At 48.5% G+C, this 26,598-nt stretch overlaps 1 protein-coding gene across 2 annotated transcripts in view; it reads right to left on the bottom strand.

Moving 5' to 3' along the window:
- The window catches only part of DEK (DEK proto-oncogene), a 361,945-nt gene that overhangs the window by 50,715 nt on the left and 284,632 nt on the right, over positions 1–26,598 (bottom strand). The window contains exon 10 of one of the 2 annotated variants that reach the window (XM_086965102.1): positions 13,130–13,198. The exons of the other annotated variant lie outside the window; for it this stretch is intronic. Within the exon in view, the coding sequence (XP_086821228.1) occupies positions 13,130–13,198 (69 nt within the window). The remainder of the gene's footprint in view (positions 1–13,129; positions 13,199–26,598) is intronic. 2 annotated transcript variants of the gene reach the window in all.

The following is a 26,598-nucleotide window of genomic DNA, read 5'->3' as shown; positions in this document are numbered from 1 at the left end:
CCAGAAGGCTTTGGTATTTGTTTAGGTTCCGGGCCCGAAGGCAGAGGAGGGACTGAAACATTTTTCTTGGGAAGAGTTTGGGGCACAGGAGCATCGGTAATTTGACCCTGCAGGATGTCCATGTCAGTCACCTTCTGAAAGGGAAATGTGTTCTTGTTCTTTCTCAGCCCCTTGAGCGTCAAAGACTGTCTTGAATTTCTCCAAATAGATCCGGAGATGAACCGCTATGTTGTTGGTTCATTTTGTGAAGTCTAGTCCTATGGTCGCGGAGCGTCTTTTTGGAGGGGAACGATTGGCATGCGGTAGTTTTAGTCGGGTTCCAGAGATGGACACAAGTTGCACACTTCGTGCGAGTCAGTGCGCAAATACTTGGCGCGGCACAGAGGACAGAATTTAAATGGAGTCCGTTCCATCGACTGTGAGCAGACCTGACGGGGCTAGGCCTAACGGCCTTCCAACAAGTTTCAGATCAAAAGATCTTCTGATTCGATACGGGACTAATGGGAAACGCGTTCAAACAATACTGTCGAGGAGTAAGTGGATTGCACACGAGGGGAACCCAAGAAACTGTCGAACCTGAGCGCAGCAATTCATGCCCGAACCCAATGGCGGAAAAAAACTAACAATGGAGTCTATGCCCATGCGCACTATCACTGAAAGGAGGAGTAACCTACCTTGTGACTGGATAGACTTCTTTAAAGGGAATACAAAGTGCAAACATCCAGACCGAACACTAGATGGCAGGAGTTTGCAAAGCATGTGATTTACAGTTCACATGCCTCAAACATGTACTTAACTTATTCCGAAGATTCTAGTCTTAAAATAAACTACAAACCGCTTAGTTTTCTAAAATTGGTGTGGATCTCCTTTTTGAATTGTGTCCATTACAGGTCAGTGTTGTGCAATAAATGTTTTACACTGTTAGACCTAAGGCTGCTCACCCATACTACCACTTTGGATTTTACATTGAGTCCTGTACACTTTTGTAGAACCCCTGGACAATGCACGGTATAACCACCTAGTGGCATACCATATACAACACCAGCTTCCTACAGCCATTCATAGATCTAGATAAGGCCATTCATAGATGAGGCAGTAAAAGCGGACAAGGTTGTGGTCGTTGAAGCAGTCATTGTAACTTACGTTAAAGATTTTGACTGTGGTTTTGCCATTGACTCCCCACGGTCAGGTTGAGATTTCCTTAATGTAGTATTTTCGCTGAATAGGGAGTTCTAGAGTCTGCCTTGGAGTATGTTTTTACAAATTTTCTCTGTTGTGAGAAGTGCCTAATGAAGACTCATGGTATGTCTTCATGGCTTTTCTGTGTTCCTTCTGGAGACCCTTGGCGCGACCTCTCCTGGGAGTTGAAGGAATCCTCACTGTCATCATAAATGACAGGTTTAAAGTTTCTGTAGTCCCGATCACCTCATCTCTCTGAACGTGAGTTTTTGAGAAAAAGATTAGACCTATTTGGTAGTCCTTTACCTTGTTTTCTGCTACTCTGATATACCAGTGCCAGGGTCGAAATGGAACATTAAATGCAATATTGGATGAGCCAAAAAGTAGTAATAGCTAAGGAAATTGAGCAGAGCTCAGGGAGACTCACTTCACAAGACGTGCTTTAGAAAATGAGGGACTCAGCCTTTTGGGAGTTCTCAAGAGAGTTTAGCCCGCTTGGGGGAAAAAAAAATACACAGGCTACTAAACTGGCTTTTCATTACCATTATAGCCTAAAATGGTGATACTGCTTTATTATGGGGACTTCCACTTAGACGACGGGGAAGGATTCAAAGCATGTGAATCTATGAAAGATCCAACACTGGAGTACATTTATTTCACAAAGGTCTCCATTTTAATAGATTCCCTGACACATGGAGTTGTAGGGTAAGAACTGGGGTTCAAACAGCTGGCAGATGCCTGCACCACTAAGCTCTCTGGGGTAAGGTGTTGCAGCTGAAAGTCTGGGTCTCTAGCATCAGACCTGTGCTGCCTCACCACTTGCCTACTGTATGAAGGGCAAGATTGAATGGTTTCTTACCAGTCGGTGTTTTGCAGCTTGAAGATCTTCTGGGTTCACTATGCTGTGCATTATTCCGCAGTCTAGTGGTTGGGTCTGGAATCAGTCTTTTTTCCGGTTTTTTTTTCATAGCCCAGATGGGTGTCAACGTCCCACCTTCTGGGCTTCCTGTGACTTCGGCTCGCTTCCTGCGGAAGCTCCCACCATCTTCGGATTCCATTTTTCTCGTCTTTGTGTATTAGTTATTCATCCTTTTCCAATCATTTCAGGTTCTTACTTACTTTAAGGAACTCCAAAATTGTCTCAAAGAGTTTTGACTGTATATTGTTTTAGTATTACCTCTTCCTCCTGTGTCCTCTTTCTGGCGGAGGTGGGTGGGTTCGATAGTGAATCCAGAAAGATCTTCAAGCTGCAAAACACCGACAGGTAAGAAACTATTCGTTTTGCTGCGTGAATCTTTCTGGATTCAAAATGCTGTGCAAAGACTTAGTAGCGGTTTGTTATGTTTGTGGCGGCTAGGTGGAAGATGAGCGTTGGTTGTTAAATATATGTTGAAGCAATCTATCCTACTTGTGCTTCCTTGTTCATTTGTATATCCATGCAGTAGTGCTTAGTGAACGTGTGCACTGAAGCCCATGTTGCAGCCAGGAATATATGTCTTAAATGGGTGTATTAGCCAGGAAGGCTATTGTTGCTCCCTTCTTCCTAGTAGAGTCGGCTTGCGCCCCTCCTAGTAGTTCTTGCCCTGCTGGTTGTGGCAGAATTGTATAGTCTGTGCGGTCCTTCGTGCGGTGGTGCCCTTTGTTACTGGCCTTCCCATGAAACTGCTTGCGAAGGACAGAAAGAACTACTTTGTTTTCCAGTGCTCTTTAGTTCTTGTAATGTAATGCATTACTGCCCTGCTAGAGTCCAGAGTGTGCAGTGCCCTCTCTGCTCTTGTGTATGGGTTCTGAAAGAAGCTTGGTATCTGTATTGTTTGTTTCATGTGGAACCAGGACACCACCTTTGGCATAAATTGTGGGTCCGTTCTCATTACCACTTTGTCATTGAATATTTGGATGTAGGGTTCTTGCAGTGTCAGCGATTGCAGCTCGCTTACCCTGCGTAGCGAGTGGATTGCCACAAGAAAGGCTGTCTACATTGTGAGCATTTTGTAACAAGGCCTTATGGATAGGTCCAACAGGCGCCTTCATAAGCTCTGGTGGACTAAATTAAGGTTCCATGCCGGTGGCGGCATCCTCTTTGGTGAGGCGATCCTTCTATCCTCTTCCAGGAATCTCTTTACTACTTGGGATGTAAAGAAGCTCTTTCCAGTCTCTCCTCTTGTGTAGGCCACCAACGCTGCCAGGTGTACTCTCAGTGAGATAGAGCTTAGGTTCGCTTTTAGCAGGTATGTTAAATATTTTAGCACCGTTGATTCCTTGGTCATTCTCTTGTGTAGATTTTTCCTGATGCACAATTGTGTGAATCTCTTCCATTTTGCCACATAGTACCTCCGTGTGGTAGGTCGCCTTGCCTCCTGTAGCACCGGCAGTGTGCTCTGGGAGTTTCAGGTGTGCAAACTCTACGTCTTCAGGAGTCACGCAGCTAGGCAGAGGTGCTCTGGCGCTGGGTGAAGTACCTCCCCGTTTTGCATGATGAACAAGTCTTTTCTTTTTTGCGAACTTGTGAGGTGGTCCCTGCGCCATCTCCATTATTTGAGAGCCAGGACTGCCTGGCCCACTGTGGTGCCACCAGAATCAGGGTCATGGTGGTTCTGCAGTTGCCCAATACCCTGTGTATCAGTGGTATTGGGGGGAAAAGCGTAGGGAAAATGTTTTCAACCAGCTTATCCATAGGGCATTCCCGAGACTGTTCCCCCTGGTTGCGAAGTACTGACATTTCTCATTCTGGGGTGTTGCAAATAGGTCTATTTTTGGTGTCCCCCACTTCTTGAACAGCTTTTGTGTTTCCTGTGGATTGAGCTCCCACTCGTGGGATGCTGAAGTCTGTCTGCTGAGCCTGTCTGCCTCCACTTTGTCTTTCCCTGGTAGGTGTATAGCCAGGAGGTCTATCTCTAGTGGGATGGCCCATCTCCATATCTCCTGCGGTAGGTTGGATAGTGCGACTGATTGTGTTCCTCCCTGTTTGTTGATGTAGAACATGGTTGTCTGTTTGTATCAACACTCTCTGCATGTACCGGTGTTTCTAGAAGGCTTTTAGGGCAAGGAACACTGCCTTTAGTTCCAGGTAGTTGATGTGCTTGATCACATCTGTTGGAGTCCACAGACCCCACACCTTTAGCTGATTCATGTGTGCTCCCCATCCCCTATGGCAGTGGTTCCCAAACTTTTGACTCCTGAGGACCCCCACTGAATCACCACTGGAAGCCGGGGACCCCCAAGCAATTTGGACAATTTACATTAAAAAAAATGAAGTTACTTGCAAAAAATACACATGCTAATCAGATGACATCACATTCACCACCTCAGGAATAAGACTCAATACCCAGCTGCCACTCTTGTTGAAAAGTAACCAAGAGGGGAAGGAAGGAACAAGAGTTTCAGGATTGCTTGTAGCAAATCCACAGGAAGGTGTTTGAATCCTTTCAATTGAGCAGAAAAGGACAAGCAGGTTTGCACGCAGAAATGAAAAGGAAAGGCCTTTGTTTTTACTGTGCATTTCTTTAAAAGTGTCCTGCTCAATTTAAATGTAAAGAAAGGAAGTGTCACATTTTCTTTGAAATCTTGCTGTGGCTCGGGCAGACTCTAAACACAGACAAAACATGCCTCCTTTCTCAGGTGCTTCTATGCCTCCTCCTATGCTTTTCTTATTTATACCAACCCTTCCGTCTGATTTTTGGACACTGGTATGTCTGAGTGCTCTGTGTTGTGCTTCTGGGGAGAGGGGGTTGAGCTGCAGCCTGGTGCTCAAAAGGCACACAGGGACACGTTCTAAAGGCACAGGCTCTCAGAAGGCATTTGAGCTCTCCCAGCAGAGTCCACGAGTGTGTGCACTGGAGAAGGTATGGCCCGGGGCTGGAACCCAGCGCCAGAAACACACTGTTGCAGTTTAAAGTAGGTAAGTTTAAAGTAGGTAAGTGCTTTTGATAGTCTATTAATGCTTGATTTTTGCTCACAAATAAACGTCACTCATAGTATTTCAATGTCACTGAAAATTACACAGAAATTCGGCCGTGCTTGCTAGTCATCTTTTTCTGTTCATGCCCTCTCCCTTTCTGTCCTCTTTTACCTTCTCCCCAGACACTACTCGCCCACCTTTCCGTCTCTTGACAAAGTAGACCTTCTTTCATAATACCTACTTAACCCCCCACCCCCTTTTTTCTTGCAGTCTTTCATTCCTTCTAGGTCTCGCGTTTGCAAAGATTTTGGCAGAGATTTTGGTTTTAGTAATACTTTGTTGGACGGTTATGCCATTCACAAGTCAGTGTGCCAGCCCACTTTAGCTAATCCCACACTGTAATTTGCACATAATACTTCTTTCCAGGGACTGTAATAAATGTGTATTTTCTTGACACCAAAGCTTCCAACCAAAGATTTTTTTATATCGAATTGTCTCCCAGTAGCCTCCTAACAAAATTTTTACAGAGAACAAAATAAGTATTGACAAAGTCAAGAATCAAGAAAGTGCCGGGCCTACTAACTATAATGCTTGGTTCTTCTAGCTTCCTCTTCACTACATCTGGGGGCCCACTTTAAATGTTTTACGTCTCTTTTCTTTGAAGTCAGTGTCTATTAAGCGGTCCTGATAAGTGCCTCAAAACTGCTTCAGCTTGTCTCCTTGGCACTCCCCAGCCACCCACCCTCCTGTGTGTTAGCCCGGGCAGAGACCGCTTCCAGGGATGGAGACTGCCTTATTGCAGCCGCACCAGAGTACTTCACACGGTCTTTAAAAGACCATTTACTTGTTATTGAGGCTTTTTGTGTTTTCACCCCTTCTTGTAGCCCCTGCATCTCCACTCAGTCGATTGCTTGAAGAATTAGATGGCCAAAAACTATCTTACAGATTTTGTTTTATCCCGAAATGTTGGCAGGAATGGCAGCCCTGGAAAATTAATGAAACTGCAATATTGGTTGATGTGCTAAAATCTCGACGAGGGACAAGCGGCAATGACTGCCCAGCGTTCAGGGTTCAGTCAGAGAGCAGAGTGTGGGAAGCTATGGACATTTATGTATGTGTGCTGACAGCAGGATGTCAGAGCAAAGAGTTTGAGGCCCGGCGCCATAAATGAGAAAAAATAAAAATCCAATGAACAGAAGTTTCAAGTGGTTGCAGTGAATACTGTTATCCCAGTAAAGAGGAGAAGGAAGGGTTTTAAACCCTTGGGAAATATTTACTTTTGCTTATGGCAGCGGCGTCATCGCCTGAGGTCTGCCCACCGCTCCTGCCCTCTATGTATTCCGTGGCACGCGCATTCAGATCACTATCAGGTCATTCAAATGAGCTGCTGATTAGGGCAGGGGACACAACAAAGCAATCGCTCTGAATTTACATCAAACACCAGGAACACTCAAGACCAGCGGACCCCCTGGGAATGTTTCACGGACCCCTGGGGGTCCGCGGACCACAGTTTGGGAAACGCTGCCCTATGGGATGAGTCTCTGGTGATGGTCACTGTTCGCTTTGGTGGTGTTAAAGGCTTCACCTTTGTTATGTTGCCCTTGTTCCACCACGCTATCTCCTCTTGCACTGCATGCGTTACAACCACTAGATCTTCCCAACTCCCTGTAGCTTGTGACCATTGCTGTTGTAGCCATTCCTGGAATGGTCTCACGTGGACTCATATTGGGGACTAGGTGTATGCAGGACGCCATCATCCCCATGAACTTGCTCGCTGTCCTCACCCCTTCTGGTATTGACGTGTCTCCAACAGCAGGGCAAGTGCTCTCCTGTCGCTGGGGACCACTTTGCTCTGTATGGTGTTGATCTGTGCGCGTAGGAAGATCTTCACTTGTTCTGGTTCCATTGAGGATTTCCCCCAGTGTATTGAGAATCCTAATTCTGTCAGCGTCGAGTGACCCGCTGTGCATGACTTTGGCATGGTTTGTAGGAGCTTGCTTTTATTAACCAATCGTCGAGGTAGGGTTATACATGAATCCCTTCCCTCCGTAGGTGCGCTGCTACTGCTGCGAGGCACTTGGTGAAGATCCTTAGTGCGGATTTTAGTCCGAAGGCCAGGGCTGTGAACTGGTAGTGCGTTTTGTGTATGGCAAATCTCAGTAGATGTTTGTGTTGTCTGTTCGTGGGAATGTGTAGGTAGGCATCCTTGAGGTCTATGGCGGACAAAATCTGTCCCTTATATGCGGGATGACTTCCTGTAGGGATGTTATTTTGAATTTCTGAGTTTTTATGTATTGGTTTAGGAACCGTAGATCCAGGATGGGTCTTAATGTTTCATCCACTTTTGGCACAAACTAGTAGTTGGAGTACACTCCTTTGTTTCTTTCTTTGAATGGTACTGTTTCTATCGCCTCCTTGGGGAGAAGTTCTTGTGCTTCATCTAGGAGTAGAGCTAGTTCTTTTGCAGAGCGCGCCTTTCTTTTTAGTTTCCTGTTGGAGGCTTCATTTCCAGTTCTATGCAATAGAGTTCTGTATGATGTTCAGTATCCATTTGTCTGTCGTTATTTTCTTCCACTCCTGGAAGAAGTGTTTTAGTCTGCCTCCTACTAGTGATACAGGTTTGTTGATCCCTGATCTGAGTTCGTGCCAATATTTTTTTCGCTGATCTTATTGTGCCCCCTGCCCAGGGATGGTGTGTGGGTGGGAACGTTTTTTGGAGCGGAGGCACCTAGGGGTGGTTTGCTGGCCCCCTCTGTCCTCGTCCATTCGCTTTCCCGCGAAAGACTGGCCTGAGGTTGATATTGCCAGGTTTGTTTTTGCTGGTCCTACTGCGCTTGGCTGTCACCTTGGTAGCTCTGCTGGAATGTCTGATGTGACGTTACCAGCAGGCTTACCCCACTTCCGTTCGGTCTCTGTGTCGGGGTGCCCCTTCTCATTCCTTTGAACGGCAATGCTCCCATAGATCTTGCAGTTTCGTTTTCCTTCTTGAGCTGCGTCAGTTTCTCATCTACTGGCGCTCCGAACAGTGTTTCTCCATTGAAGTGTGTGTTCAGGATATTATTGTGGACTTCAGGCTTGAAACCAGAGATCCTCAGCCAGGCATGCTTTCTCTCCGTTACCCCAATCATCATGAGCCTGCTACATGTGTCTGCCGCATCCAGGGCGGATTTTAGGCATGAGTTAGCTATGTTCTTGCCTTCCTCCACCAGGTGTGTTGCACTCTGTTGGTATTGCTCAGGGAGGTGTTAGAGTAGCTGTCCGACCTCCTCCCAATTGCTGGTACGTATGCCTGTTGAGTAGGGCATTACAGGAATGCAGCAGTCCACTGGCGCATTGCCAACTCTATTTTCCTCCCAGTGAGGTCTATCCTCTTACTCTTGGTCTGGTGGTGGGCCAGAGTTTGTGGGGACGTTGGCCCTCTTCTGGATGTTGCTGCAATGAGCTGTGCAGGATCATGAATGCTTCCCTTTCCAGGTCCAGGAAACTTGGGAGCATGGGGAGGAATTGACTCCTAGTTTGTGTTTGGAGCAGCAGCAGGCTTTTAGTTTTTCTTCCTCCAGTTTCACCCCATATGCAGTTGCTGTGTTTCTGATGACCATATTGTAGATGCTAATGTAATCTGGAGGTGAAGGCCTCGAAGGGTACGTATCTACAGCCTCATCCGGGCTTTCGGCATAGAGGGCCTATCAATCCAGGTCCTGCGCCACCGAGAATGCAGAGCCCAAAGTGGTTTGCCGGTCTACCTTGCCTTCTCCCTCTAAATAGTACAGGCCCTCTTCCTCTTCTTGGGGCTCCGGAGTTTTCGGCCGCTCTTCGGCGTCAAACTCTTTTGTCCTGGACAATGGTAGTCTGCTTCGACGGGATGGTGAACCTTTTCATCCCTTCGTTGAACTCCTTTTTCCTGTTGTCCATTTCAGGCTGGAGACTTTTCTTCCTCTCCAACTCGGCGGCCTGATCGGAGTCAAGGGTTTCAGAAGATCTCTTCGATGTCTTAGTCGCCTTCGGTTCTTTTTCCTCCGGCGTCGAGCACTTTTTTGGAGACGTGTGTAGGAAGGTGGATACCCGACTATGGTTGCCCCCAATTTTTTTTGCCTGGTGTTTTGCTGGTTTTCCGACTTAGTTGGCCTGGGACCCTGCCAATCAGGACCCCAGGCCTACTGCTCTCTGTAAAATGGATTCCATATACCTTAGGTACATATCCAATTGGTACTGGGCTACCTTATCAGACCCTGTAACTCGGGGCATAGGTATACCCAGGGCCTACCAGGGGCTGCAGCATGTATTATGCCACCCCTGGCTGGCCATCTAAATCGGACACAACTGGCTGCACGCCAGCTGGGGCAAGGTGGTGTAATCACCCTTTGCTTTAGATATAGTATACCTATATCTAACCCTAAAATGGACACACAGATTCCTATCAGTCACTTCTATGGCAGGCCTTGACAATCCTAAAGGCAGAGTGCTTGGAATCGTGTGAGATGGTGCTCTGGCATGAGCTGAGCCCGTTTGCAGCTTGCGGAAACCAAGTCCTAATAGCTGTTCCATGATAACGCATACCATATACTCTTAAGTGCATTATAATCCTCGCGGTTATATGCTATCTCTGGTATCGCTTTATCAAAACATGTCGAGTAAGGTGTCATACGAATTGGAATACGAACCCCTCGCCAATTCTGGCGACGGGGTTAGTATTCCACCCTTCTAGAGGGACACAACATGTATGTAACTGTGAACCCCGGTTAAAGTTAACTCGAGCCTCAGCATCACAAAATGGATGCTGCCACCACAGACACAAGTCTGACCCCCTGCAGCTGGGAGTCCTTCCAGCGAGGGAAGCTTGGACAAAGGGTTTCCTGTCAGGGGCGGTGCTAGCACCATCCCAGACAGGGTTTTGTGTATCCTGGGTAGGCAGGGCTTTAGAGGAAGGTGACTGCAAGTGGCACCCCGGGGCTCACTATGCATCTGCCGGCTAGAACCAGTTCCAGGGGCACACCAGCCCCTGAGCTGGGGAAAGTCCGGCATGGGAGAGGGGTGTAACCACCCCCCTTCCTGGTCCCACCCATGGGCAGGACCTAGTTGCGTGCCAGCCCCTTTTCCTAGTATAAAGATAGGAGCGGGCCCCCTTCCAAATTAGATCATCTTTGAATCCTGAAACTACTTTCTACGAAAGGAACTCTCGACTTCTTCTCAAGATTTCTCCCTTGTGACTAAGGAGTAGTCACCCTGCACCCGCAGGCACCATCCAAGAACACTGCAGTTTGCTGCACGTCCTTCCTCCGGAATCCGACTGACCAGCACGACGAGAACCGGCTTCCCTGGCACCTCTGACCTCTACCCACATCGTCAGCTCAGCTGAGATCCGTGGGTGCGACGAGACCTCGAGGGACCGGCCATCTTCAAGACTGCACGACTCTTGCCCAGCACGACCGCCGAGGGATCCTCGAGTGGGTGCTTTGGAGTCCGAGAAGCCCCAACCCTGAGCAGCTCCAGCACCGAAGTTCAGCCCTCCAGCATCCACCAGATCTGCGTGGGGCCCTTCTGCTTTTTGCTGCTCACCGCGTTGTCTGGCTACTAGCCCGCTGGCTTGTGGCCTTCCCGACGACGAACGACATCAACACTGCTGGTCTGGTTGCTCCAGACTGGCCCTTGCTCCCCTCCAAAAGAGGAGCATCCCGGACCCTCCTGGTCCACTCCAGACGCCATTTTGAGTCCACCGCGTGGGCTTGAATTTGCCAAGACTTGTTGCTCCAATCCTGGGTCCAGCGACGTCGACAGCAGCAACCATCGTGGGACAGCTCGCACCTCAATCCTGGTCGCCGACAACGCCTCCTGGTCCGTTAGACTGCAGAGCCCAGCGTCGTCCACTCACCTGGTCGAGGTGACTCCATCCGGTGCCATCCTGGTGCCCATCTAATCACTGGCTAGTGATTCAGAACTTGGTCCCCTCTGCTTACAGGTGTCTTCCATCTCCGATCCAGGCTTGGATCCATCCGAATCTCTTCACTGGTCGCCTGCCAGCAACAACTTCTTTCAGGCTTCATAGACTGCAACGAGGATTCCCGACGTCTTTTCAGACCTATGCAGCCGCAGCCCCTGGGCTAGGTAACTTCGGCATTTCGGTGCCCCAGCATAGCCTCACTATCCAAGGGTCCAGATCCTTTTTCGTTTCAGCTCTACCTAGTCTGATTCGTCCGATATCACTAACTTTGTAATTCCTAGCATCCATAGACTTTGTCCCGCATCCCGCGTGAGAATGCACACTCTGCACCATAGTCCCCTAGGCCTCCTGCTAGTAATCTGAAGGTTCAGTAGGCCAGTCCTAGCGATTCCAAACCCTATGAGATTAGTACTTACCTGCTAGTAATTTCGCATTCCACTTTTGTAGTATATGGTTTTCCGTGCCTCTCGGGCATTTGTGTAAATTGTGCAACTTATAGTATTTTCGTAAGAGTTTTGTTGTGTGCTTAGTACCCTGTCCTCATAAAGAGTACAGGGCTGTTGTGATCTAAATAAATACACTGTTTATTTTCATAACACTTGTGTGGTGTCCTTTCACTTGGTGTTCAAGAAGTATATGTGATGGTATAACAGCTGGCTTAACACGCCCTCTAGAGTTTAGCCCGAAGACTGTTCGTATCCATGCTACTAGGATAGCTGGTCTATAAGGTTGACTTACAACCAATCAATAAGGGTTGTTTGGACTGATACAAAGTGCTCACTAGAATAGTGAACATTATATATCAGGCCAACTTCTCACAACGTGCTTCGACGACCTAGGTTTGTCTTGGGATTTTGCCGACTGGGAGTCCTTTTCGAAGGATCCACTGGGCTGTTTGTCCCTAGATGCAGCTGCGTCAGTCGAATGTTTCAGTGCCAGTGCTCCTTTCGAGGACTTACTCTGTTTTTTGAGAGTCTGTCGGGGTCGACGTCTGACCTCCTTAGTTGTTTTCGCATCAGTCTCAACAACCGTGTAGTCAGCTGGTCCCTCAGCGATGTGGTCCTCTTCCCCACTGGAGAGACCCAAGTCCCGGAGCGACGGAGGTTGCCCTTGGCCTTGCATGTTGTAGTTGGCTCTCCTCCGTCTCCTTTACCCGGAGCGTCTTCAGGTTACAATCTGGAGCAGGCGTTGCAATCTTTGCTCTCGTGGCCAACCGGCAGGCAGAGGTTGCAAACCGGATTCTGGTCCTTCTGCGCGTACTTGTGGTGTGAATTGCTGCAGAATTTGAAAAGTGTTTTGTCCATTCCTGTGCCCAGGGGGCTCCCTGTGTGCGCATTCTCCGTTTGACTACGTTTTTGATGTTCTCCTTCCTCTTAGTCCACAAAACATGTGTGTGTTTTGGGGTCCCTGCAAGCACAGGACTAATCTACGTTTATGACCATCAGTGAGAATCCTATGACGCAGTTCTCTAGGATTTTGTAAAGATAGCTACTTGCTCCTAATCTTTAACCGCACTTACTATGGTGCAAACTACCTTCGAATGCAGGTTTTGAAAATCTGAGTGAAAGACACCATACACTCATGACTGTTTAGGGTCATCTGTTAGTATGGGTTTCTTTCACACGCTTCATTCCTTAAAAGTTGTTGAGCAAGAGGAGAAACCTCTAAATAAAAAAGGTACATGCTTGTAAACCTCTGAAGGCAATTGCCATTTTCCAGTTTAATAGGAAACCGCTCGCGAGCTTGGGTTCAAAAGGTGAAAGTGGTTAAGGTAGATGAAGTATCCTAGCATTATTTCAGTGCAAAGGGAAGTGTTCGAGATTTGGGGGGGGTGGTGGTGGGGGGGAGGGGAGGAGAGAGACTGAGACTAGCATTACTCAAGCATCAATATTCAATCAGATTAAGCAGGGAAAAAAAACAAATACAAAAACTAACCACAACCCATAATTTAAGGCAGGCCAAGGTGTCAAACCTTTGAGATGGCAATTTGAAAAACAAAATAAATATGAATAGTTAAAACTGTGGCGGGACGTTAATTAGAAGAGGGGGGTATTGAAGTTACAAATGCTAAACTAACCATGTACTTAAATTATCAGTACGACTGAGTGCATTACCTCTTTTACTACTGATTTGATAAAGTCTTTTCTAGATGACAAGTCATCATTTGGATAGTTTTCATTTACCTGCAAAAGACAAAGGGTGTTAGCATTCTTTGATCAGATCTGAAAAACTGCTCAGTAAAATAAATTTGGACTAAACATTAATTTGAGATTTTCACATGACCATTACAGAAGGTAATGGGAGCCACTTAGTATGTGCTATTGTCACTTACAAACCTTTAACAAGTCAAATCAGAATGTAAACTCCACAAAGCATAATATTTGCATTAAAATATTCCATCCTTTCCATTTCCAAACACAAACATTCAAGTAGAGTGTGGTCATTCAACATTAAGAACTCAAACCACTTCACATAGAAGATTACAAACTCAACTGCAAAGCATTTACAAGCAGACATTAATCTGCAGGAAGGAACCTTATCCCATCACCTGTGAATGGGTTGTAAAAAGCACAATAAATGGCATGGGAGAAGGGATGATGGACCAATCAGTAAGAAAACAAATTACTTACCTGTAACTTTAGTTCCACAGTATTGGTAACTTTCATAGATTCCCATGCTTTTGTATCATTCCCAGTCGTCGGAATGGGAGTCTCGGTAACTAAAATAACATAGCAGTAGGTACAAAAGAGGAAAAAAAAAAAAGGCCTAGGCCTCATTTCCCTTTTGTAGCCGATCACCCTCTTTGTGTAAAAGAGCCCAAACTTTGGCATCAGCCTATCAGAAGAGCCTCACCCCTTAGCACCCTCCTGAAGGAACCTCAGAGCCTCAGATGTTCATAGCCGTTGTGTTAACAGTCACCATATCTGCTGAAGGCTGAGATTTCACCGGGGAGGTGGGTGGGTGCGTGGGAATCTATGAAAGTTAACAATAATGGGGAACTAAAGTTACAGGTATGTAATTTGTTTTCTTGCCCCAGTACTGGAACTTTCATAGATTCCCATGCTTTTGTATCAGAGTAGCAAGCAGTTGGCAATAAGAAAACACATTTTGTGTTATACTATACATTGCAATAGCAAACAAGACAAAGATACAAAATGTGCCAAATTACGGAAGGTGGGATAGAAAGGAAAGCTCACCAATTAATGAAAGAGGTTCCTCAAGACTGCCTCGCCCACTGCCGTATCTTCTTGTTGCAAGGAGTCCAAGCAGTAATGCTTAGTAAAGGTGTGGACACTGCTCCAGGTAGCAGCTCTGCAAATGTCCTTAACATTTACCCCTGAGAAGAGGGCTGTTGACGCCACTTATCTTGTGGAATCTGCTCGAACCCTGACAGTCAGTGGTTTACCTGCTGCTGAATGGCAATGTAGGATGGCACTGGCAATCCATCTTGCAATCCCCTGTTTCGACAGAGGAAGACCTTGCTCGGACCACCAAAAGCAACAAACAATTGGGAGGATTTTCGAAATCCTTGGTGCGATCCAAATAGAATTTCAAATATCGCTGCACATCCAGAGAATGTAGGGATCTCTCCGCTGGTGTAGCTGGGTGAGGAAAGAAAGCATTAAGAATAACTGGCTCGTTCAAGTGGAAGTCCGAGGGTACTTTGGGTATGAACTTTGGGTTCGTTCTCAAGATGACTTTCTTTTGAATTGTAGAAAGGGCTCCTGGATTGTGAGAGCCTGCAATTCGCCAATACGCCTTGCCGATGTGAGGGCAAGAAGGAGAGCCAATTTCCATGACAGGAACTCATGTCTGATCGATTAATTGGTTCAAACGGACATTTCATGAGTTGAGTGAGGACGAGATTTAGGTGCCAAGTAGGAGAATGAGGCCTCACTGGTGGATAGACCCTAAACAAGCCTTTTAAAAATTGTTTAACAATTCTGGAAGACCACAACAAAGGTCCAGACTCAGTCCGTCTGTATCTTGAAATTGCTGCGAAGTGTACTTTTATAGATGAACTAGCAGCCCGCCCCAGCGTTGCCTGGGGCAGAAAGGGGCTGGGGGCAGCATTGTGCATATATAAAAAGACACATTTGAATTTCAAATGCAGAAGCCTGTATAACATATTTAGAAGCGAGCAGACTGCATTGCAATCCTGTTTTTTCCTATCCCTCTAATCATTAATTTCGCTCTTTCAACTTTCCTGCCATCTGTGCACTTAGCATTTCACCGTATATCCGTTTCTCTGAATGTGTTTTCATGTAGTCATAAAACCCATGTCTGATGAGATGTCCTATTTTTTTCTGTATATTCCTTGTAACTTATTTCCTCTGCCCAATATCCGGAAGATATTGTTTACTTTGAGATAGAAGGTCATTTTCTCAAGGAATACACATTTGCGTTTCATTCCCAGTGATGTCTCTGAACTCTGTGGCGAGCAGGGACAGGAAAGGCTGCCAGAGCTCCGAGTATTTAGCACCCTCCCCCATCAATGTCATGATGTAGCTTTAAGCAGAACCCGGAAGGGGCGAACACTGGGGGAGTAAAGAGAGTGAAATCAGCATTGCGTAATGTGAGTGTTGAGCAATGCTAATTTGTTGGTATGTAATTATATTCATCTATTGGTAGCTGAACGATAAATATCAGATGCACATGATCGAGGGGAAATGCCTTTTTGTATTTAAAACTTCAAAACCATTCGTACATCTGTTTGGTGTCTGCTCAGCATTAGCATGCCGAACTCTAGCATAGAGCGTGGCGCATAGCGCGAGGCGGGCGCCTCCCGCCTAGAGTCTACCGCCCGCCTCGAGTCTCCCGCCCGCCTCGAGTCTCGAGTCTCCTGCCCGCCTCCTGTCCCGGCTATGTAACCCCCCCAACCCCCATCACGACTTACCTCCCCGCGCTGCCACTGCTCCTCCGCTTCTCACCGCTCGGTATTGCTGTTGCTGTGGTGAACTCGGCTCCTCCCCTCACTCAGACACTAATCATGTCCTCGCTCCTCCTGTTGCTGAGAAGGACGCTACTCCCCTCACGCATACGTCGCGGCCGGCGCTACTTGCAAGGGACTACTTTTTTTTTTCTTTGTAAATATTTTAAACAACGTTTATTTTTTATTTTTATGTAGCCTATGTCCTTCTGCTTGCCCTGAGGTTTTCTATAATGTTTTGGGTGTTCAGATATGTGGTGTAGTTTAAGTTTACCTTGCCCAAAGGTGCAAGTTCTCTCTTTATAATAGTAGTATAGATGGGCCAGCCCAGACTTAGCCACGGGTAAGAGATAAGGCAGATGAGGTTTCGAAGAAAAGGGGTCAATTTTCTCTCTCGTGCACCAAATACAAAATCTCTTCCATTTAAGGCGATATGTCCTGTTCGAGGAAGGAGCCCTCGCTTGGGAGAGGACTTCATTATTTCTTTCGAGATGGGGAGATTCACAAATTCTCACTGCTCAGGAGCCATGCAGTCAGGTGTAATGACTGGATCTGGATGCCAAATTTGTCCTTCGGACATTGTAAGAAGGTCTGGAATAGTCCTCAAGGAAAGAGGAGGAGCTAGCTACCACAGATGGAGTTCTGTGTACCAGAACTGTCTCGGCCAAGCAAGATCATCCTGCATGGCTCCACCTTGATCTTCCTGATGAGCCACGGGATCAGTGGGATGGGGGAAAGGCGTTAACAAATGTCCTTGACCAGGCTATCGAAATCACATTCCCCAATGATCCTCGGTGGTGAATCCTGCTTGCATAAGACCGGCATTTCTTGTTGGTCGGCGTGGCAAAGAGATCTATCGCCGGTTTGCCCCACTGCTGGAATACCTCTTCTAGAACTTGTTGGTTTAGTTCCCACTCGTGACTGACTGAAGATAACCTGCTCAGTCTGTCGGAATTCTCATTTAGAACTCCTGGCAAGTGTTCTGAATGTAGCGACATCCCGTCAAGGATAGCCCATTCCCAGATCTCCTGAGCTTCCTGGGACAACAGGAGAGACCTGGTTCCTCCTTCCTTGTTCACGTAATGCATGGCTGCTGTGTTGTCCGTCCTGATGAGAACTCGTGAACCTCCTAGGCGAGGGAGAAAGGCTTGTAGAGCCAGTTTTATCGCTCTGAGCTCCAGTAGATTGATGTGGAGCCGAAGATCATGAGGAGACCAATGGCCACTGACAGGCAGGTCTTGCATCACTGCTCCCCAACCATCAAATGACGCATCCTTTGTCACTACTTGAGGAGACTGATCGTCTGCGAAGGATAGACCTTGGGACAAGTTTCTCAGGTCCGCCCACCACAGGGCCGCTCTTTTTCGGAGTGACGGTCACCCTGTCGAATGATCCGTGAACCTGTTTCCATTGAATGTCCAGTTGCTCCTGAAGAGGACGCATTCGCAGTCTGCAGTGAGGAATCCGTGGTATGCATGACGAAATTACCCCCAGCAGAGACTTGTAGCAGCGTACTGAAAGACATTTTTCGTAAGTCCAGAGCCATGGTTTGTAGCTTTCCCCGCCTTTCTAGGGTTGGAAAAGCTTTTGAAAATTTTGAGTCCAGGATGGCTCCCAGGAAATGTGCCTTCCTGGATGGGGCCAGAGATTTGTCCTTGTTTAACGAGAGTCCCAGATTATGAAACAGGTTTGTACAAGCCTGAACAACGTCCCGCGCTGCTTCCGTGGATGGAGCCTTCAGCAACCAGTATCAATTAAAAAACCTAGGCCATCCACAATAAGTGACCATACATGCTGGGACCAATGGAGAAAAAGAATTGCCAAAAGATAACGTGTATATTAAAAAATTATAAATTTAATTAAACATAGATAAAAATCATATAGAGACTCAAACTGATAAGTCAAACTATATGATACAATAAAACAGTGACATATATATTACTGGAGCAAAAACATCAAATACATTCATTAAAAAGCAAATACATCTTAGAAACAGTGTAGACCCTCACTGATTTTAACAATATTATACAAAGACGACAGTTGCACTTATTAGAAAGTTATACAAAGGACTCAGCAACCAGTCCAGTTAAGGGAAGACTTGGAACGGATTTCTTCGCAAGAATGCAGCTACTGGCGCCAGCACCTTCGTGAAAATTCTCGGGGCTGAGCGAAGACTGAAGGGTAAAACCCTGAATTGAAAGTGGCTCTTAGCTACCGTAAAGCGTAGAAACCTGTGCTGGGTGAATTGGTACGTGAAAGTATGCATCCTCAAGATCGAGCGAGGCCATGAAATCCACCGGATTGATCAGCCTCAGGATGTCTTGAAGAAAAACCATCCGGAAAGACAGGGAGATAAGATAGGTGTTGAGCTCCCTGAGATCTAAAATGGGGCGCCATTTCTCTAAAGTCTTCCTTACCAGGAAGAACCTGGAGTAGAATCCCTATCCTTTTTGGTCAAGGGGACCGGCTGTAGGAGAGTAGGGTCTGCAATCCTACGGTCACCCCCGATTTTTTGCTTTTTGCTTCACTGGTTTACGACTTACCCTGGCTGTGGGCCTGCTAATCAGACCCACAGCCTAGCTGTTCTCTCTCTAAATTAACAAGCATGTACCTTAGGTGCATTTACCAATTGGTACTGGGCCACTGTATCAGTCCCTGTACAGCATACCTTAGGTATCCAGGGCATGGGTGTACCCAGGGCCTACCAGGGGCTGAAGCATGTATTATGCCACCCCTGGCTGGCCATCCAAATCTGACACAACTGGCTGCACGACAGCTGGGGCAAGGTGGTGTAATCACCCTTTGCTTTAGATATAGTATTCCTATATCTAACCCTAAAATGGACACATATATTCCTATCAGTCACTCCTATGGCAGGCTTTATCAATCCTGAAGGCAGAGTGCTTGGAATTATATGAGATGGTGCTCTGGCATGAGCTGAGCCCGTTTGCAGCTTGCGGAACCAAGTCCTAATAGCTGTTCCATGATAACGCTATACCATATACTCTTAAGTGCATTATGTACCTCACGGTCAAATGCTAACTTTGGCATAGCATTATCAAAACATGTCGAGTAAGGTGTCACACGAATTGGAATACTAACCCCTCGCCAATTCTGGCGACGGGGTTAGCATTCCACCCTTCTAGAGGGACACGACATGTAGGTAACTGAACCCCGGTTAAAGTTAACTCGAGCCTCAGCATCACAAAATGGATGCTGCCACCACAGACTCAAGTCTGACCTCCTGCTGCTGGGAGTCCTTCCAGCTATGGAGGCTTGGACAAAGGGTTTCCTGCCTTGGGAGGTGCTAGCACCACCCCAGACAGGGTTTTGTGTATTAGGTAGGACAGGGCTGAAAGGAATGAGACATGCCTGGGGCACACAAGGTGTCCCTGTGCATATGCCGGTCCAAACCAGTCCCTGGGGCACTCCAGCCCCAGAGCTGGCGCAGGACTGGACAAAGGAAAGGGGGTGTAACCACCCCCCTTCCTGGTTCCACCCAGAGGAGGCACCTAGTCGTAGTGCAGCCCCCTTTAACCGGATAAAGGTAGGAGCTGGACCCATTCCAAATTAGATTATCCTGAACAACTTCACAAGAAGAAACTCTGGACCTTGACGTTCTGCTCCACAGAAGACAGAAGGAATCTCCCTTGTGGGCAAGGAGTGTCCACCCTGCATCTGCAGGCACCATCAGCGTACCGCGACTTCCCTTTGTCGTCTTCCTGCACAGGATCCAGACTTCAGAGCCCGACGAGACCCGGATTCCCAGACCTCTCCGACCTCAACCCACATCTGCAGCAGAGCTGAGACCCGTGGGTGCGACGAGACACGTGGGACCGGCCATCTTGGAAGAAGCAGCACTTCGCTCCAGCACGACTTCCGAGGCCTCCTCGTTCAAGTGCTTTGGGGACTGAGAAGCCCCGACCCGAGCAGCTCCTGCATTGAAGATCAGCCCTCCAGCATACACGAGATCTGCGTGGGGCCCTTCTGCCTGTTTGCTGCTCGACGCGTTGTCTGGTCACTTGCCGGCTGGCTTGTGACCAACTAGACGACGAACTTCGACAACTTTGCTGCTGGTCTGGTCGCTCCAAACTGGCCCTTGCTCCCTTCCAAAAGAGGAGCACCCCGGACCCTCCTGGTCCACTCCAGACGCCGTTCCCACTCACCGCATGGGTTGCCTTTGCCAAGGCCTGTTGAACCCAAATCCGGAGACGACACCGCCGACAGCGAGAGCCTGCGTGGGACAGCTCGTGCCTCCATCCTGGTCGAAGACACCACCTGGTCCACGTGGCTGCAGAGACAAGCATCCACCTTCACCTGATCGCGACGACGACATCTGGTTCCACTCCAGTCACTGGCTAGTGACTTTGAACATTGTCCCCTCTGCTTTCAGGTTCCTCTCTTCACCAATCCACCCTTGGATTGCACCGGACATCTACCTCCTGACCGCCTGCAGCATCTTTTGCTCCAGGCTCCATAGACTTCAACGCTGGAACCCGACACGACTTGGCACCTATGCACCGGCAGCCTGTGGGTGAGGTAACACGAGCATTTCGGTGCTCAGGGGTAGCTTCACTATCCTAGTGTCCAGTTCCATTGTCGTTTCAGTTACCTAGTCAGGGACGTCCGTACTCACCTTTTCTTTAAACTGTACTGTCCATAGCCGATTGTACGCATCTCACGTGTGAGTTCACACTCTGCACACGCGTTCCGTGGGCCTCCTATTACTTACCTCCAGTTAGTATAGCGTGGTCCCAGCGATCCTACAGCCTCCGGACAGCTCCATTCCTTTAATTGACTTTCGCATTCCATTTATTTAGTATATGGTTTGTTGCGCCCCTCAGGCGTTCTTGTAAATACTGTGCGAACTTGTATTTCCTTTCAAGTATTGTCATGTGCTTAGCCCTCTGACCTCAAAGAGTTCAGAGGTGTATGTTAGTTAATAAAGATCTGTTTATTTTCATAACAACCTGTGTGGTGTCCTTTCACTTGGTATTCAAGGGGTTATATGTGGTAAAACAGCTGGCTTCACATGCCATTCAGAGTTTAGCCTAAAGACTGCTTTTGTCCACGCTACTAGGATAGCTGGTCTATAAGGTTGACTTACAACCAATCACCATAAGGGTTGTTTGGACTGATACAAGGTGATCACTAGAACTAGGTTGCGTGCGTGGTCTGTTGGTTCGGGTGCGCTGCCCAGGGCGGGGGGGCCCCAGGAGTCGTCCCAGGCGGAGGGCGAAGATCCCAGGAAGAGTACTTCTGTCTTGTCTGAGTTCAGTTTCAGGCGGCTGTTCTTCATTCACTCGGCTAAGTCGTTCATTTCCTCGTGTAGGCTGGCTCTGGCGGTGGCGGGGTCGTTGGTGAGGGAGAGGATCAGATAGGTGTCGTCGGCGTAGGAGAGGATGTTGAGGTTGTGTTGGCGTGCGATGGCCGCAAGGGGGCTCATGTAGACATTGAAGAGGGTGGGGCTGAGCGAGGAGCCTTGAAGAACGCCGCAGATGACTTTGGTGGCTTCTGATCTGAACGGGGGGACGGGGCCGGACTCAGTCCTTCCGGCGAGGAAGGAGATGATCCATTCTAGTGCCTTCTCTTGGATTCCGACGTTGCTGAGACGCTGCTCTAGGGTGCGGTGGCAGACCGTGTCGAAAGCCGCGGAAAGGTCCAGGAGGATGAGGGCCGCTGTTTCCCCATTGTAGAGCAGGGCTCGGATGTCAGTGGCAGCGATGAGGGCGGTCTCGGTGCTGTGGTTGGCCCGTAAGCCGGACTGCGAGTGGTCGAGGGATCCATTTGTCTCGAGGAAGGCGGCCAGCTGCTGGTTGACGGTCTTCTCGATGACTTTGGCTGGAAACGGGAGGAGCGAGATGGGGCTGTAGTTTTTGAGTTCGGTGGGGTCCGCTGATGGTTTCTTTAGTAGAACGCTGAGTTCGGCATGCTTCCAGCTCTCCGGGAAGGTCGCTGTGTCGAAGGAGGTGTTGATGATATCCTGCAGGTGGGGCGCGATGACGGAGTCGGCCTTGTTGAAGATGTGGTGAGGGCAGGGGTCGGTTGGAGATCCAGAGTGGATGGAGTTCATCGTGTGTAGGGTTTCCTCGGTGTTGATCGGGGTCCAGGCGCGGAGGGTGGTGGTGGGGGGTGCAGGTGCTGTCGTGGGGTGCGTTGGCTCTGTGCTGAAGCTGTTGTGTATGTCCGCGATCTTGTTGTGGAAGTAGGAGGCGAGGGAGTTGCAGAGGTCTTGTGATGTCGTTTCCGGCACTGGGGTTGGAGAGCTCTTTGATGATGTTGAAGAGTTCCTTGCTGTTGTGGGCGTTGTTGTCCAGTGGTTCCTTGAATGCGGTTTTCTTGGTGGTGTGGATCAGTTGGTGGTGTTTTTGAGTGGCGAGCTTGAGGGTGGTCATGTTGTCTGGTGTTGGGTCTCTGCGCCAGGCTCTCTCGAGGGCTCGGCAGTTCCTCTTGGAGCTCTTGAGTTCGTCGGTGAACCATGGTGCCTTCTTACTGCCGGGTCTGCTGGGCGGGGTCCTCAGTGGGGCGAGGTCGTCTGCGCAGTTGCTGATCCTCTTTGTGAGGTTGTTGGCAGCCTGGCTGGGGTTCGCTGAGCTGGCGGGGGGTCCTGGCTCAAGGAAGCGGCGAGCTGGTCGAGTGTCGTCAATCAATTTCCCGAACAGTGCCTCTCCATCAAATGGAAGATCCAGGATCTTATTCTGGATCTCGGGACGAAACCAGGTCGCCTTCAGCCACCCCTGGCGACGAAGGACCGCCACTCCTGCCAAAGAACAAAATGCCGTTGTGGCAATGTCCATGGCACAGTCAATGACCTCCATTGATGTCGCCTCCCCCTCTTGCAAGACCTTTCTTGCTTCTGCTTTTGATTCTGGCGGAAGCTGGTCCAGGAGCGGTGTGACATCACACCAAAGTAGGCAGTCGTATCTGCCCAATATAGCTAGGGCATTAGCTGCCCGCACCAGAAGACTCCATCAACGAGAATTTTTTCCCGGCATTGTCCAATCTCCTCCTCTCCTTGTCCGGAGGAGTTGTTATAGGAGCAGAGGGGTTGCAGGATTTTCTCTGGGCCGCTTGGGAAATTACTGAGTCCGGTCTTGGGTGGCCTGTCAAGGCAGCTGGACCATCTTCAGGCGCTTTGTACTTCTTTTCTAGACGTGGTATCATAGGGACCACCGTTGCTGGATTTTGCATAGCCTTAAGGCCTTCATCCCAGAGATGTTGCACTATTGGTATGGACCTTGTCATCTTCCTGTAAGGTTCCTTGAAATCGTACAACAATCGGGAGGCCACCGAAGGCATAGTTAGCTTGAACCTGCCAGTCACTCTTTCCATCAGTTGATGAAAACCTCCTATATCCGCAGGCGGAGAATCCACCGGATCCGGACACTGAGATGGAGGGTCCGGAATGACGTATTCATCCCACTCAGAGGCCTTATCAGCTGCATTCTCTAAGGAATAATCATGAGTTTCTGCTGGTCTGGAAGAATCCCGTGGAGTTGATGCCTGTGGCTGAGGAGACACCCGAGCTGGTAATTCAGGAACAGCCGTTGAGGCTGGAGCTGGGACAGGTATGTCTTGCGCAACTGGAGCCGGAGCAGACTCTGCAGACAGACTTGTAATCTTGCAGCATTTTGTGCAGGTCCTGCAGGAAAGAAGATGGTACCGTAACCATCTCTTGACCAGAAAATTGCTGCGGTTGGGCAGCATGAGGTTGATAACCTTCCTCCTGGTCATATCCTCCTTCCGAGTCAGTCTCCTGGCATTTGAAAATAAGTTAAGAGGGGCTGTCAGCATAGCCATACGAGTCCTGATCATACTCATCCAACAGCAGAGCTAGAGGCAAGGGGGTTACCCTCCTGGGAGATGTCCTGTCCGGCGCAATTCTGGTCATGGAAATAGGGATTCTCTTTTCAGAAGCCAAAAAGACTGTCCCGCTGACGATGGAATTGGGAATGCAGCCGTCATCTGCTTAGTCGATGGAATATGCATAGTCGACACAAGAACACTAGACAACGAGATGGGCGTATTAGATGCCGTCGACGATGAGACTGTTGACATCCCAGCCGTCATCGTCAATGTTGCTATCGTCGAGGCCCTAGTCGACGACATGGTCGTCACCACCATCGACAAACTCCTCGTAGTCGCAATCGTCTTCGATCCAACACCCTCGTCGTAGATGCCGTCCTCGTAGAGTCCCTTGTCGACGCTGATGTAGCTGTCGTCGACGAATCCATCCTCGTCGACGATCCAGTCGTCGATTGTCCCGTCGACGAGCAAGTCAACGGAACCAGTTTGTTTTTGCTTCAATTTCTTCGTCGACGACTTTGAACTTCTGTCAGAAGATTGGGAAGAGGGTTTCTTGAAGGCTGGATCACACCCTTAAAAGGCGTAGATAGTCCTACCCTCTCCTTTTCACCATGGTGGGGAGAGTCGCCTGGACCCAGACTCTCTGGGGGTCTTTATGGAGGCCTTAGAAGGATGCTCCACAGAATGAGAAGGGGAACCCCTACCCCTTTTCACTAACCTTGTTGCAGATGCAGAGTCCTCACGGTCACTGGAGACAGTATACTTCCTGGACTTCAACTTCTGGAGCCAAGTCAGAAGCCTACCCTCACAGTCCCGGAGGGTCTTGGTTGAAAAGGTGCGGCAGATCTTACAGTCTGCAGCCTTGTGATCAGGATAGAGGCAGTAGATGCAATCTTGAAGAGAAACTTCTGAAGAATAGATTGAGCAGAGCTCAAAGGAGAATCCCTAAGCACAACGTGCGGTAGAAAATCGGAGGCTCCGAGGTTCCTTCAGGAGGGTTCCAAGGGGTGAGGCTCTTCTGATTGGCTGATGCCAAAGTTTAGTCTCTTTTACACAAAGAGGGTGATATGCTACAAAGGGGAATGAGGCCTAGGTCTTTTTTCTTTCTCTTTTGTACCTACTGCTATTTTATTTTAGTAACCGAGACTCCCATTCAGACGACGGGTGAAAGATACAAAAGCATGGGAATCTAGGAAAGTTCCAATACTGGGGCAAAAAGGACTTTAAGCAACAATATTTTGTTACCAAGCCTTTAGTCTAGAATGCAATTTCATGATGAGCATCTAGATGGACAAGTACTTTCCTTCGGAACCGCCGTATCTGGTAGACAATCTAGCCGCAGATTCCTTACATTTGAACTTTCAGGCATCAGGCTGGATCCGGAGGTTTTTTCCTTCGCAGTACCTCTACACGCTGGTAGATTGAGTCGGTAGACTCCGCGTGACTTCATCAGCATTGTGACGCACGCATAGTCAATATAACAGCCACTCTGGTGTCCTGACGTCAGTACTTTTCACAACTTTCGACCCCAGAAGCGCAAAGCTATGAAGTGATTGACCATGGTGTGTTTAAAAGATGAACTAGGGCTCTGCAGAGGAACATCCCCGATACATAATACCTAGTCCGCAGAGTGGGGAGGATGAGTGGATCAGGAATCTGTGGCTAGATCAGGTCTACCCAATAAGACATCTAGCTGCAGTTGCCTTATATTTGAAGAGATACCCAAGCAATACCATCCCCGGAGGGATTGCGGAACAGCCTAAATCAGAAAACCCTGCAAACAGAGCAATCACAGAGGCTTCTCTGCGAACCTGTGAATCCAGGCAGTAGTGTATGGCAAACGTGTGCAGAGATGCATACATTGCATCTTTGCAGATAGAGAACACCATGCTGAAGAGCTGAGGTGGCCCCTTTTGCCCTGGTGGAATGGACCATAAGTCTTCAGGGGGCTCCTTCGTGAAGGCAGAACTTATTTTTATACAGAGGATAACCCATCAGGATACAGTCCTCTTCTGGACAGCGCAGCCCTTTGCACACACGTATCCTATAAAGAATTGGTCGTCCACACGCAACTCTAGTGCGAAAGAGGTGGAACGCCACTCAAAATGTGTTTAATCTGAAGGCGTATAACGATTTTGTGGAGGGACGCATGGCCGCGAAGATAACCTCACAGACTTCAGTAGGAAGGTCAAAAGCTTTTAACTGTCACCGCTCAATCTCCACGCAAGGAGGCTGAGTGTGGACAGGTTCAGGTGGAGAACCCTCCCCTGCTACTGCGACAGAAGAGTCTCCCAAAGGTGCAGGCTGACCAGAGGATTGATTCGCATGTCTAGAAGGTTGGGATACCAAACTCTCCGTACCCAGGCCAAAGCCACGAGAATAACTTGTTCCTGGTCGCTCCGGATCTTCTTGACCACCCTGGGCAGGAGTGGTATGGGCGTATAGGAGCGAAGAAAGCGTTGCTGAGCAAGTACCATCTTGGAAACTCCAATGTGCAAAACTGACATTGCGTGTTCTCTTTAGAGGCGAACAGATCTAACCAATGCCCTCCCCACCACGAAGAGACCCCTTGTGACATCTCCTGATGGACTCCATGATTCGCGAGACACCTTCGGCTGAGCTAGTCTGCCCTGGTGTTCAGAGAACCTGCCAGGTGTTGAACCACCAGGGAAAAGCCCTGCTGTTCCAGCAAAGTCCAAAGATGCAGGGCCACTTGAAAGTCCGCAACCCCACTCCCCACGGTTTGTAGCTGTACCACATGGCAGTAGTGTTGCCCGTGAAAACCTGTACGAGCCTTCCCTTTATAGACCGCGAAAAGGCTCAGTGGCTGTCGGATGACCCAAAATT

This window comes from Lissotriton vulgaris, chromosome 4_1, assembly GCF_964263255.1.
Source record: "Lissotriton vulgaris chromosome 4_1, aLisVul1.2, whole genome shotgun sequence".
Taxonomy (NCBI): Eukaryota; Metazoa; Chordata; class Amphibia; order Caudata; family Salamandridae; genus Lissotriton; species Lissotriton vulgaris.
This window is presented reverse-complemented; position numbering and strand designations above follow the sequence as displayed.